The 14,740-nt window shown below is 38.8% G+C and overlaps 1 protein-coding gene across 1 annotated transcript; it reads left to right on the forward strand.

Moving 5' to 3' along the window:
- Positions 1 to 527: 527 nt before the first annotated feature.
- LOC125225819 (17-beta-hydroxysteroid dehydrogenase 13-like) lies at positions 528 to 14,642 on the forward strand. The gene is made up of 7 exons (XM_048129678.1): positions 528 to 859; positions 8,548 to 8,686; positions 9,594 to 9,745; positions 11,584 to 11,761; positions 12,680 to 12,865; positions 13,639 to 13,821; positions 14,476 to 14,642. Coding segments are annotated over exons 1-7 (921 nt in total). The 5' UTR covers positions 528 to 857; the 3' UTR covers positions 14,557 to 14,642.
- Positions 14,643 to 14,740: the final 98 nt, after the last annotated feature.

A 14,740-nucleotide genomic window follows, 5' to 3' on the forward strand; every position in this document is an offset into this window, starting at 1 on the left:
TACTAGTAGATACCAAATAAAATAACAATAGAAAATTACATAATAAACATACTATAACTACTCGAAGTTACTTTTTCACGTGAAACTTCATGTTTTATCCATACTTAATATTGTTGTATGCCTGTTTGTTTTTCCGTCTTTCACGGCTAAATGGAGCGACGAATTGATGTGATTTTTTTAAGTGGAGATAGTTAAAAGGATAGAGAGTGACATAGGCCTTTGAGCTTAGTGGAAGTTTGTATGGAGCATTCCGCAAATTTTGAATTTATCGCGAGCGAAGCCGCGGGCAAAAACTAGTCATTACATATATGTCTGTCTCTTACAAATTTTTGGGACCAATGGTCCTGGGCATTTGGAAGGCGTGGGTGGGGACGAAACCTACACGAATAAGTACAATCCATACTTCCATACTAATATTACAAATAGGAAAGTGTGTGTGTCTATTTGTTTTTCCGTCTTTCACGGCTAAATGGAGCGACGAATTGAGGTGATTTTTTTAAAGTGGAGATAGTTAAAAGGATGGAGAGTGACATAGGCTGCTTTATGTCTCTTCCTGACCCCCCACGTCTCTAAAATGGCGGGTGCAATTTTGTATGGAGCATTCTTTAATTTTCGAATTTAACGCGAGCGAAGCCGTGGGCTAAAGCTAGTATGTACTTACATATTTTGATGCCTATCGGAAATGCTCAAACAAATTGGTAAACGACAACGTACAAAATTCCCATCTGGATCCTGCACTACGTACATGAGACACACTAGGCGTATCTTGTTTGACTAAACTCTGCTTATCTGTATTATCGTGCAAGCATCGCTTAGGTACAGTAGTGTGATTAGAACGGCTAAATATAAACAAGAAAATGTAAGTACCTACTTAATTATTTACTATATTTTTAAAGCAAAGTTTAATAAAAATATAATAAGTTAAATATATGAAATCCTACCTACATTTATAGATTTTTTTATCAAATATCTAAACCTAACTTTTATTCAGCAAATACATATCAGAATACAGCTTTATATTAATTCTACGTTTGCCCGGGGCATCGTCCCTAGGACGCTTGCCGCGTTTCCTCGCTGTATGGCTAGGCTCAGTCGTTGTGCAAGGAATTGGCCGTGCGTGCGTAGGTCACCAGACACCCAGACAAGTTTGGTGGAAACCTCCTCACAAACTGCTTGGTGTCTGATGACCATGGTCCAAATGTTTCAAATGCAAGTGCCGCAAATATGTACTATATTTATTAACATGAGGAAATGTACTGTACCTATGTAAGGTCATCCTGAATAATTGCCCTGATGGGGTAAATGCGCCTGATGAAGATGTCTCCTAAACGGAATATTTTAGAAATGTTGCAACACGATGTTAAATTTAAGTAGGTAAAGTTACCAACTAGGTAACTATAATGGGTATAACTCCATTGATTTAGAAAATATATACAAACGGCGCATTTTTTTTTTCTGTTTTTCTTTTTTTTTTATTAAATTATATATACACAATATTATCTAATTATGGTCAAACCCATCCGGGTCATGGCTTAACATTTTGACATTATTAGGAGAACTTTTCTCGTGTAGCTATTGACAGGTAAAAGCCTTAAGTATTGGCAAAATCTATAAATCTTACAACCGACCAAAACTATTAATCTGTTGCTGATGATCTATCACATTGTCACGTTAAATTCATTTGAAACTTTATTTAAAGTTTTTTTTTTAATTAATGAAAAACAATCTTGGTGGTTGATACGAGGACAATGTTGCATTTATGAATGTTATACAAAGTCTTACGCTTATTGTGACATTGACTTTAAGATGTAAAATACCTATCTGCATTTAATAATGTTATTTAGATATTGTATTTTCACGATAAACATATGCACGTCCCGTACACTTGTTCTTTGTTTTTGTTATGTTAAGTAATTACTTTGTATGTTTATAGAGAAGCCATACTTAAAGTGTGCTCCGCGGATACCTAGGGCTCCGCAAAGCCTCTCTGGGGGCTCCGTGTGAATTTTGGTTACCTGATATGCAACTTCAACTCTCTTTTTAAAACCAAATATTCACCTATTGTTAAAAAAAAAAAAAAAAAACAGTTTCAGGTAATACCTCACATTAGAATCTAATGATTAGATTTTACTAATAGGATTACTTATTCAAATAAACATGGCAACTATTTTTTTTTATTTAATTTAAGGGTTCCGTCAGATATTTTGCTTTCTAAAAGGGTTCCATGGGAAAATAAGTTTGAGAACCGCTGTTATAGATCATAGGCTCATCTATAATGATAATCTCCTTCCTTTTCTGAGTCCTTAATTACAAAAATCACTTTACGTGGTGCAGTTCAGATTTGCGGAGTTCCGTGGTTCCTCATGGACCCCATCACCAGAACTCGAGCTTCACCAATATCTGTCATGAAAACCCAACATGCTAAACAAACATAACGAAGGTAACCACGCAATATTTTAACATGAGCTGCGATTCGGTGAGGAGTTCCATTCTGATTATCATCAGCAATTCCACTTCACCAGATGTCACTATTTTGAATGTAAATGCATGAAGTTTTTAAAAAAAAACGCCTTTATAGATTTGAAGAGTTCCCTCGAGATCTCCCTGATCTCATCATCAGAACTGGGTTTTGATTAAAATGGGACCAATCTGTATCATCATCCTCCTTGCGTTATCCCGGCATTTTGCCACGGCTCATGGGAGCCTGGGGTCCGCTTTGACAACTAATCCCAAGATTTGGCGTAGGCACTAGTTTTTACGAAAGCGACTGCCATTTGACCTTCCAACCCGAAGGGTAAACTAGACCTTATTGGAGTTAGACCCAATCTGTATGTCTATGTCTATATACATTCAATAGTAAAAAAAATCGCTCCTGTAATAAGGGAGATATGCAACCATAAAAAAAACATTTTGCCGAATTGACACTGCCCCCTTGAGATTTGAAAGACGGTTAACTCCACTTTGACCCTGCAATCTTACTTCTGGAAATATATGTTTACCTGAGGTAAAAATCTTTTGTTTTTAGCTGTAGGTATATTTTTAATGCACTGAAAGGCATGTTGCACTGTAGCTAACCTTGGCTGTCAAAACAAAAGTTGACGTTTTACATTCGTTAATAATAGGTATATGTATGTAGATATACTTACTTTTTGCGTAGCCGAATGCACAAACGCTCACGATAATATATCTTTCGTAGCTATCTATCTCTATCGCTCTTGCATATTGGCGCGACAGAGTCAGACTACATTTCTGCGGCGTTTCGGTGGCGTTTCGAGTCGCAGAAGTTCCATTCGGCTACAGGGCCTGAGAGTTGGTAGAACATGTACAGAAAAGAAAAGAGCTGTAAAATTGATAGGAATGGGATCTCCCTTCATTTCAGCACATATTCTACATATAATTAATTACATGTAAGGTAATAGTACATTACGATACAAGTGCGTAAAAAAGGAAGTTCGAAACGAGTGGCGATAAATTAAAACACGACCGAAGGGAGTGTTTTAAATCGACACGAGTTGCATATAATGAACCACTTCTCGCACTAGTGCGTAAAAAAAACACCATCTGTCTGTACTGAAGTAGTTATTTGTTATACAAGGGTGCAAAGTTGTATTTTAACGACGAGTGTGGAATTGAAAAACGAGCAAGTGAAAGGATTCTATAGTTGAACCACGAGCGAAGCGAGTGGTTCGAAAATAGAATCCTGAACTTGGCGAGTTTTTCAACACACGAGAAGTAAAATACATTTGCACCCGTGTGCAACACAAAACTTTTCCCCTCACTATAGCGAGGAAAGTGCAACGCAAAAAACGCGTTTATCACTACTTCCAGTAGTTCCACAGGTGGTAAAACATCTTCATCACTAGATTAACCCACTTTTATCAATTTTAAAGCAGAAAATTTGCCTATATTCAAGGATTTCAAGGTCAAATTACTTTATCCACTAGTGAATAAAATGCGTTTTTACCGGCTGGTATTATAGGACAAAACACGTGTTTCCGAGCTAGTGAGGGGAAAAAGTATTAATGCTTGCAAATGGAGGGCACCCTTCTTGACAGTGACTTAAAATTTAAATTGGCATCTACTGACTGGTATATTGTCGAGCATTTGTGCATTTACCTTAGCGCTATCCTTTTTACTGAGATCGATCTTGCCGATTAAAAATACTCTACTTAGAGGTATGAAAAATTTACATTCCTCCAATCGGTATGTTAGTGAAATTCTGCATTTTACAAGCTTTTATTTACTTTCACCTGTCCCGTTGTCTGTCTGTAATCATTTAATCAAATCTTGCAAGTAAAATTTGACCCACTTTCCGGTTTCCGATTCAGCTGAAATTTTGCACACATATGTAAATCACGTGACAATGCAATATGGTATCATGGTGCTGATCTGATGATGCAACAGAATGGTGGCCATAGGAACTCTGTAATGAGATGTCGTATCCCTATCGAGTACCTAAAGGGTTTTTAAAAACGCCTCGGAGAGCTGACTGTTAAAAGAAAACCGGCCAAGTGCGAGTCGGACTCGCCCACCGAGGGTTCCGTACAAACTTTTAATGGTTAAAATAATTATACTGCTCGTACTCATACTCATTTATTTGTAAAGCCATATTACACGACAAGATTTGGTTTAAAAAAATAATATTCATACAAAAATAATGCTTAAGAAAATAAATAGACAGAAGATTGAGATTACAAAAAGTTAGGCAATATTCACATTAAAAATGCACGATAATATTTTTCTAATTAGGTAATAAAAAAATCGTTATAAGTGTAGAACGTGTGCTCGATCAGCCAATTTTTCGCCAATTTATGAATTTACGGTCGATACCTACTAACTTTCCGGCATTTCGAGTGCTGTACTTGGAACACATGTTGTTAGTTTTGTATGGCTATTGCAGGCAGTGTGAGGATTCTTAGTTTTTAACTCCCGACGCAAAAACGACGGGGTGTTATAAGTTTGACGTGTCTGTCTGTCTGTTTGTCTGTGTCTGTCTGTCTGTGTGTGTGTCTGTCTGTGGCATCATAGCTCCCGAACGGATGAACCGATTTAGATTTAGTTTTTTGTCTTAAAGCTGAGTTAGTCGGGAGTGTCCTTAGCCATGTTTCATGAAAATCGGTCTACTATGTCGTGGTCGGGGGTTTCTTCAAAATTTTAATTTTGTGGTTAGGTTATTTAAAGAGTTCATTGGCCGGGGTGTCTACAGGTACCTGAGCAACGATCCTGACAGCTCGTTTCTAAAAGCGAAAGACCCTCTCCCATTCAGCACAGCGTCTCCAGAGCTCCGCACCGTGCTGTATTAATGAATGGACAGTGGCCAAATAGCATGTCCAGGCTTCTTCTGGTGCCACAGACTTTGCAACTCGACCTAAGACAAACCACGCACTGCCCAGACTACCACACAGTTTATCTACTTGCTGGTCCCATTTTGAGCCCTGATCAATCTTAAAACCTCGGAAAGTATCGTGGATGCCTGTTCAAGTATTTTCCCATTAATATGAACTATCAACGGCGTGGTCATACGGCCCGAAAGATTAAAATGCACAAAGTGAGTTTTTTTGAGATTTAAAGCTAAGGCATTCCATGCGAACCATTGAAACAGCTGAGTTGTTGTTTCATTCAAGGCTCGCTGAAGACTTTCAGACGTTGGTGCAGTAACTATGGCAGCAACATCATCGTCGTACATTATAATGTTGGCAGCCTGTATCGCATCAGCACACCTCGGACACTGGCGATCAAATATATTGAAATATTGAAAGAGGCGCATTCCTAGCACACAGTCTTAGCTCGTGTAGGTGAACGCGTACTATGCTTATATGAGTGAAATATGACAGGTCGACTGTTCATGTTTTTGACAGGCGGTAACCTAGAGGGGGTGGGCGGCACTTTCAGCGGGGAGCGGGAGTGGCCATACTGTACGATAGTACTCTTTATTATACTGTGGCATTAGGTAGGTCGTTGAGGAGAAGTGAAAAAGTATGTTAGATACTGACGATCCTTGCGCTACGCCCATAGTTGCCTCTGAGGGATCTGATCTGATTTTTCCACTATCCCCTACCACAATTGGTACTCATATAAGACTTGTCTAGAAGCACAGTATAAAAAGAGTACTATTCGTATCGTATCGTGCTAGAAGTATAGGTACTCTAATGAGCATTGAATGAGTTATTGTATTTACTAAGTAATTTACACAACTTGTGACTTATGCGAACCTTTAGGCATGGAAAGTCACATAAAAACTTGTCGAAACTAATAAAAGATGGCGCTGCATTTGAACATCTTGACTGATAACTCTATACCATACTAAATTTAATATCCTCTAAGGTAGAGCAGAGTCTAACTGGGGAAGTACCTCCGCTTTAAAGCAGTCAAATAGCACTAGACCCTACTCATAGTGTTCTGTTCCTGCCGGTGAGTAAGGCTGCCAGAGCTCAACGAGGGTGCGGTGAGCTGACGACGGGAGGACCTACGGAACTAATTAGTACTGTCTACCCGGACCCCCCTAAGGGCCCATTTAGATGGTACGAGAACTCGCATACGAGTTTTATTACATTGCGGTATTTGATGGCCGTGCAAAATTGTTTGTAACCTCAAAATCCCGCAATGTAACCAAAATCGCATGCGAGTTCGCACGCCGTCTAAATCAGGCCTTAGAAATCAGTACAGGGTTGTACAAGTTTCTAATGAGTCGGCAACGTACATATTTCACCCCTTGAGTGGCAGGCGTCCATAGGTTACAGTGACCGCTTTCCATCAGGCGGACCGTATGCCTGTTTGCCACCTACGGTGTGGTACAAAAAAAACTCTCGACGAATTCACCTTAAACATTAAAAACTAAATCAAAATCGATTGATTCGTTCGGGAGCTATGATGCCACAGACAGACAGTCATGTTACAAGCGTCAAACCTATTATTATTATAACACTCCGTCGTTTTTGAGTTGGTGGTTAAAAACAAGAAACCTCCTTCAAAACTATAATAAAACATAACTTTCTATGAAAATTGGTCAAATACGAGTCGGATTTCGACATTTCCATACAAAAAGGTCATGAGCGCCTGAATATAATGTGATGGCAAAGTACACTAAATTTCCTTCTTTCAAGATTTTGCGTACATTTCGGAAACGATAAGAGATGAGCAAAATGGACTTCAGATTTGGGCTTTCGGTGGCACAAATTTTATGTTTTCGTATATACAGACCCTTTTTTGGACCGATTTAGAAAATATTTATGACAGTCAACTTCTAAACGGTCTTAAGCGCCTCCTTTTTAGTATGAACTTAAGTCATTTTGGCTAATGATTAAAATTTTTAACAATTTCTAAACAGAAATGAATTTCTTTCTACCTGTCCATGGCGCTCACAAAATTTCAAAACATTTAGTAAGTACTTGCAGCGGCAGTGAGTGAAAATCTCAATTTGAGTTTTTTTCTCTTAAGTCCGACTTACGCTTGACTGTAGATTTCTAATAGGTATTCCTGTAATCTACAGGTAGAGGGCTATCTCGTGTATTTTTTTGAAAATTTTACGCTAAGTAGTTTCGGAGATAAGGGGGGGGGAATGGCCATTTTTTGCTTATTTTCTTAAATAACTTCTAAATTACCAAAATAATAACTATAAAAAAAATATATTTGAGATGCTTATAAAATGCTCTTTCATTTGATATGTAGCACAATATAGTTCTAATAACTTTGATTTTTAATTTTCAATTTTACCCCCCAAAAGTTCCCCCTATGATTAGATTTCATTTAATTTCATTTAATTAAATTACATGTCCGTCTTTGGGCCACAGGTCTACATACGTGTGCCAAATTTCAAGTAAATCGGTCCAGTAGTTTCGGAGAAATCGGCTGTGACAGAGGGACAGACAGACACGCGAGTGATCCTATAAGGGTTCCGGTTTTCCTCTTTGAGGTACGGAACCCTAAAAAGTACAGTCGGCGATAAAAGCTTGTGCCAAAATTGTTTTTTTTTTTCTGAAAAACATCTGTTTCTTTTTTCCGTCCGCGGATAATCTCAGTAACTGTAAGCACTAGAAAGCTGAAATTTGGTACCAATATGTATATCAATCACGCCAACAAAGTGCAAAAATAAAAAATGGAAAAAAATGTTTTATTAGGGTACCCCCCTACATGTAAAGTGGGAGCTGATATTTTTTTTCATTCCAACCCCAACGTGTGATATATTTTTGGATAGGTATTTAAAAATGAATAAGGGTTTACTAAGATCGTTTTTTGATAATATTAATATTTTCGGAAATAATCGCTCCTAAAGGAAAAAAAGTGCGTCCCCCCTCTAACTTTTGAACCATATGTTTAAAAAATATGAAAAAAATCACAAAAGTAGAACTTTATAAACACTTTCTAGGAAAATTATTTTGAACTTGATAGGTTCAGTAGTTTTTGAGAAAAATACGAAAAACTACGGAACCCTACACTGAGCGTGGCCCGACACGCTCTTGGCCGGTTTTTATTTCTTGTGCATTAGTTGTAAACTATGTGAGGTGTGAAATAAAGAGTATTGTATTGTATTGTATTACCTAATTTCAGGGCCGACTTCATAGAGGTCGCTATGATAGTCTTCGAGCTGATATGGACGCTGATCAAGATGACCGTGGAAAACATTCGCTGCATCATCCGGACCTTCGTGCCTCCAGAACCTAAGGACATTCATGGGGAAATTACTCTTGTAAGTTTTATCTCCTTATATTTGTCAACTATTAATTAGGTTATTTTTTATCGTAAGTAAGTAAAAGCAGGTAAGTAAGTAAAACCTTTATTGTATAAGAAAAGAATACATCACATAATATTTATAATAAAAAGTTCCAATACAAAGGCGAACTTATCCCTTTAAGGGATCTCTTCCAGTCGAGTCCACTCCCAGCCCATTCCAGTTAATCGTATTAGAAAGGATATATTATTTTATATTGGATTTACAGTCTCCACAGTCCACACGAAGAATCGTAGGTATACCTCATTTTTTTAGCGCCACCTATTAAATACTATCATAACTACACCGATGATGCCTACATTTTTTTTTCTAAATGGGTATTGACGTGATATCATGATATGAAAATAAAGAAGCATGTCATTCTTATAAAAAATAAAAAACACGCAAAAATATTTCGGGAAAATATGATTTTAGCTACTTCCAGGCTGCGAAACAGCACCATCTAGTTTTCATCCTAAAAGACCAATACATTTCAGGGGTACGCTTTTTTGTATGGGCTTTGTCTGTCCCGTATTATATGGTCCTTGGTATTAGTAATACCAGAAACAATTAGAGGTAGAATCCCATACATTACAGGCGCCATCTTGATTTTTTTCCATTGAAATCCTCCGACATACCGATATCGGATCGGATAATGTGAAAACGGACTGACAATCATATTATCTATTCTGGGTCACGATGAGAAACTTTGCTCAGATCCGGATACGGTATCCCCTTCCCGGTATCCCCTTCCCGGTATCCCCTTCCCGGTATCCCCTTCCCGGTATCCCCCTCAAAGTGCTATGGCCTGCCGCCCCTGTCGGTCAGGCCGAAGTGACAGTTCTTAATCGTTACTTATCTACAAATTCTTCTAAATGGTTTTCAGATCACCGGCGCCGGTCACGGGATGGGCCGAGAGATGGCGCTACGCTTCGCCAAGCTAGGCGCCATTGTAGTGTGCGTGGATATCAACGCCAAGGGCAATGAGGAGACTGTTCAGGCAATCAAGGATAATGGAGGAAAAGCGCACAGATACGAGTAAGTCTTGAAGGTTTTAACTATCAAACTTCCGTGAGACTCATACATATTTAAAAATATTTTAAGCGGGTTACTCACGTATTAAGTCGATATAGCGTTCGACATGTTTTTAAGTCTTGAAGGTCTAGCTGGAATGACAGTTGTTGACGCTGTAGTGTGGGATGTTAAAGGATGGAACCAATAAATACGCCTTTATTCTGGATATATTGTTCCTAAGTGCTAACGTTTATATAATACTAAGGCTATGTGAGAGTGTGTACGGCTTAGCGCACACTATGTGGCGATCGAAACTCAATCTGGCTCTGTTATGCCACTACAGGGGGCCGATTTTTGAGTCTCACGGCGTTCGAATTCAGAAAATTGTCACTGAAAATAATAGGCAATTCACCGTTTATTTTAGTGACAGTGAGACTCAAAAATCGGCCCCCAGGCCCCGTAGCCGAATGGCATTTCTACGACGCGAAACAAAAAAACTTTTTTAACAAAAAATAAAACCGCCTTCAAAAATAAGCGCGTTACAAAACACGGAGAAACTAAAAAGCAAAAAATAATAAACCTTTGAATTCAGATTTCTTATCGTATTGCAATAATCTAAACATCCAAATTATAAACAAATCAATTATTTTTGCAGTCGGTACCAGACCTGTTCGTCGCCTTGCTATTGCCTGTTTGCCCCACCCAACCATACGCAGGCTGGCACCGACTCCAAAAATAATTGATTTGTTTATAATTTGGATGTTTAGATTATTGCAATACGATAAGAAATCTGAATTCAAAGGTTTATTATTTTTTGCTTTTTAGTTTCTCCGTGTTTTGTAACGCGCTTATTTTTGAAGGCGGTTTTATTTTTTGTTAAAAAAGTTTATTTATTTGTTGATTTTTAGTGGTTCCTTTTGATATTATATGTATCAGTCCGAATACATGTACACTAGTGAAAGAATTATCCTTTAACTCCTAACCATTGAGGAGTTGACCTTCCATCATCAGCTCAGCCACATAAAATTATTACCATCAGGCGTAAATACTGGTTTACCTTGGAAAAATACACTAAAAACATTACATGTGCCTATAACATTTGAAGAGTTCCCTCGATTTCTCCAGGATCCCATCATCAGACCCTGACTTGGTGCCAATGGGACCATCTCGGGGTTATACCCGTTCGATCAAAAAAAAATTTTGAAAATCGGTCCACAATTCTCGGAGATATCGAGGAACATACATACAAAAAAAAAAAAAAAAAAACATTCAGTCGAATTGAGAACCTCCTCCTTTTTTGAAGTCGGTTAAAAAACTCCACGAAAGGTAGTCTGGCTCTGTCACGCCAATACGCAAGAGTGATAGAGATAGATACCTACGAGCGTTTCGTTTCGTGAGCGTTTGTCCCATTCGGCTACGGGGCCAGATTACTTAATAGGTACTTATCTTGGAGAAATGATGTAGGCAGGCAATTAATAAAACATAACTTGTATAAGACAAACTTTTTCTTTGGTCAAAGAAAAGAGTAATGTACTCGAATGTACTCTAAACATTCGGGAAGTCTTCTAATCTTCTGTCAACGCGGGACACCTTCACCCTTACGATTCCCACTGTTCGCACTAAACGATTTGCATCTAGCTTTATCATGCGAACGGCTAAGGAGTGGAACTCACTTCCTGCATGTCTATTTCCAACCCACTATAATTTGGATCTTTTTAAATCAAGAGTGAATAGACATTTTTTGGGTAAACATGCTTCATCCTAGACTGCATCGGCACTTTCCATCAGGTGAGATTGCGGTCAAATGCGGTTTACCTGTTCCTCATTAAAAAAAAAAAAAAAACTCGTTTTGTAATTTCCAGATGTGACGTAACAGATCGCGCCGCAGTCTTCAGCCTGGCCGAGAGGGTCACCAAAGAGGTCGGAGAGGTGACCATTCTCGTGAACAACGCTGGAATCATGCCCAGCAAGCCCATCCTGGAGTGGACGGAGCAGAAGATTCGGTCCACTATCGATGTTAACATCACTACTAACCTATGGGTAAGAGATCTCCAAATTTATAGACCGTCAACCAAATCTTGTCACTAAAAAAAGGCGGCAAATTTATAGCAACACTGGAGTTTTGAAAATCGGTGGAAATTCGCGTGTCATTTGTATCTTATCTGTGGAAACATCCACCCTACCAAAAAGAGAAATAACTAGCATATATCCATCCTTTTTTAATACATTATCTAATTCGTAAGGAAGTAAAGGATGAGTATACGTGTTTCATATGTTTTTTTATTAGGGTGGCATTCCAATGTTGCAGGCCCAACGAGCCCCTTGAAAAAAAATCTCTGTGGCTGTTCGCCGTACATTGCTGGTTTTTGTTCGTTTCATAGGGATACCATACTTTAGTTTGATGTACATTGCTACTGCCAAAATTTGGTTGACAGGCTATACATTAAACATGAATAAATGACGATCAATATAACATTTAAAATTAAAAAAAAAAACTTTTTTTTTATAAAAACACACACACAGACAGACATGTCAAACTTATAACACCCTGTTGTTTTTGCGTCGGGGGATAAAAATAATAACTGGCCAAGTTGAAACGAAGATCCTAGCTACTAACGCTTATTCGTTTTGGTCTATTGCTTTACAAATGGGCTTCGATGTTCTGGTGAAGGTAGTACCTAGTGCCACATCTCGGACACTGGCGATCAAATAATATGAAAGAGGCGCGTTCCTAGCACACATTCTAAGCTCGTGTAGGTGAACACGTACCATGTTTGTATGAGTGAAATATGACAGGTTGACTGTTCGTGTTTTTGAGAGGCGGTAACTGTGAGGTAACCGAGAGGGGGTGGGCGGCGCATTCAGCGGGGAGCGGGAGTGGCTATACTGTACGATAGTACTCTTTATTATACTGTGCTAGTGCCTACAATTTCAACATTTTACTCTTTTAAATTACAGATGATCCAAGCCTTCCTGCCAGCGATGAAGAAGCGCAACCACGGCCATATAGTGGCCATGTCGTCCATGGCCGGGCTCATCGGAATCAAGAACCTGGTCCCGTATTGCGGGACCAAGTTCGCCGTTCGAGGGATCATGGAGGCTTTGGAGAATGAGCTACATGACGAGAGTGAAGGCAAGAGCAATGTAAGCACCTCGTTTTTATTTTGACATTGACAAATATTGGACAATGACCGGGTATTATTAGCTTCAAGAATGTGGTGAAACATAGGACTAAATATACCGTTCAAAAGATCATGAGGGATTTGAAAAATGAGCTGAATTATATGAGTAAAGGCGTAAGTTCTTTTTCACATTTTTTCTAGATATATGTGGATTTTTGATAAATATAGGTCAAACTAGCTTTTGCCCGCAACTTCGCTCGCGTTAAATTCGAAAATTGCGGAATGCTCCATACGAACTTCCACCCCCTCCACCCCCATTTTAGGGAAGTGGGTGGTTAGAAAGAGACAAAAAGTAGCCTATTTCACTCTACATCCCTTCAACTATCTCCACTTAAAAATTCACGTCAATTTGTCGCTCCGTTTTACCGTGAAAGAAGGACAAACAAACGATGCCGGCATTATGTGCTTTATATCTGGCGTAGTCAAATGCACAGACTCTCACGATAATATCGTTATCCTTGTCATTGGCCCTCAGTTTCTGGCCCCGTAGCCGAATGGCATTTCTGCGAAACGAAACGCCATCGAAACGCTTCATAAATGTAGTCTGGCTCTGTCGCGCCATTACGCAATAGCGAAAAGAAACGAAACGAAACGAAAGAGATATTACCGTGAGCGTTTCGTGAGCGTTCATGCATTCGGCTACGCACACTGAACTTTTCTAAGAATCTTAATCAAAGGAAAAACGCGTGCTCTTTGTATCACAAGATTCTCATGTTCACATACATACATTTTCAGATTAAATTCACCACCATCTGCCCCTACATGGTGAACACGGGTCTATGCAAGAACACCAGCATCCGCTTCCAGAGCCTGATGAAGATGATGGAGCCAGGAGAAGCTGCTGACATGATCATCGACGCTGTACGAAAGAATGTGTATGAAGTCACGTTACCTCACAGCATGCATTATGGTAATCGGGTAAGTATTTCAGAGCCACATGGTTAAGCAAGTTGTTGGAAAAACAGTTTGGAATTGGAGTTGTTCAATTCTTCATGTAGATATTCACTAATGAAAGTTCCATTTGAGAGATCTAGATCCTACATGATGGATAGGACCCTAGGACACGTCGTTTTGGAAGACATATATTATTATGATAAAAGCTAAGTTACTATTATTATAAGGTAGAAATAGCAAAGGAGATGGTGCGACGACTTGGAAATTTTTTATCCAAATTTGTGGGAAAGTTCAAGCGATAGGATCAAGTGGAGGAAAAGAGGGGAGGCCTTTGCCCAGCAGTGGGACACTAATACAGGCTAATAAAGAAACATCTATGCAATATTTTTCTTTCTTTCGAGGATTTAATTTATGAGTAGCTTTAGTAGGTATTGTACATAATTCTCCTCCTCTTCTTCTTTGCCTGGTCCCATTACGTGGGGTCGGCCCTCCTCGTTCGTAGGCACCAGGACACCCTATCCTGGGTTGTCTGTGTGTTCAGCTGTGCCCGTTGTATTTCTTTTGTTAACGGTTGTCCACCACGTGGCAGGCGGTTTTCCTCTGCCCCTTTTCTTATTTAGTATAGCCAATGCCTTTTTGACAGGTATTGTACATAATTAATGTAGATTTTGTTTCCAGTTCCTTGGCCGCCTGATTTCGCCATCGGCTGCCAGAATTACACACAAATTCTTCGGCGTTACCGTGGAACCTCACGACTGATTGATTATATTTTATATTTTTACTGTAATATATGATACCTATTGAAATAAAGTGTTTTTTATGTTATGGAATTTATTCCAATTTAATTAATTTTCTCTATGCATACAATTTTCTTTCTTGATTGTAATTATTTTATCTTTATATTAATTAAAGCCCCTTTTACTTTTTTCTACTAAATCAAACA

Source organism: Leguminivora glycinivorella, chromosome 4, assembly GCF_023078275.1.
Source record: "Leguminivora glycinivorella isolate SPB_JAAS2020 chromosome 4, LegGlyc_1.1, whole genome shotgun sequence".
NCBI classification, from domain to species: Eukaryota; Metazoa; Arthropoda; class Insecta; order Lepidoptera; family Tortricidae; genus Leguminivora; species Leguminivora glycinivorella.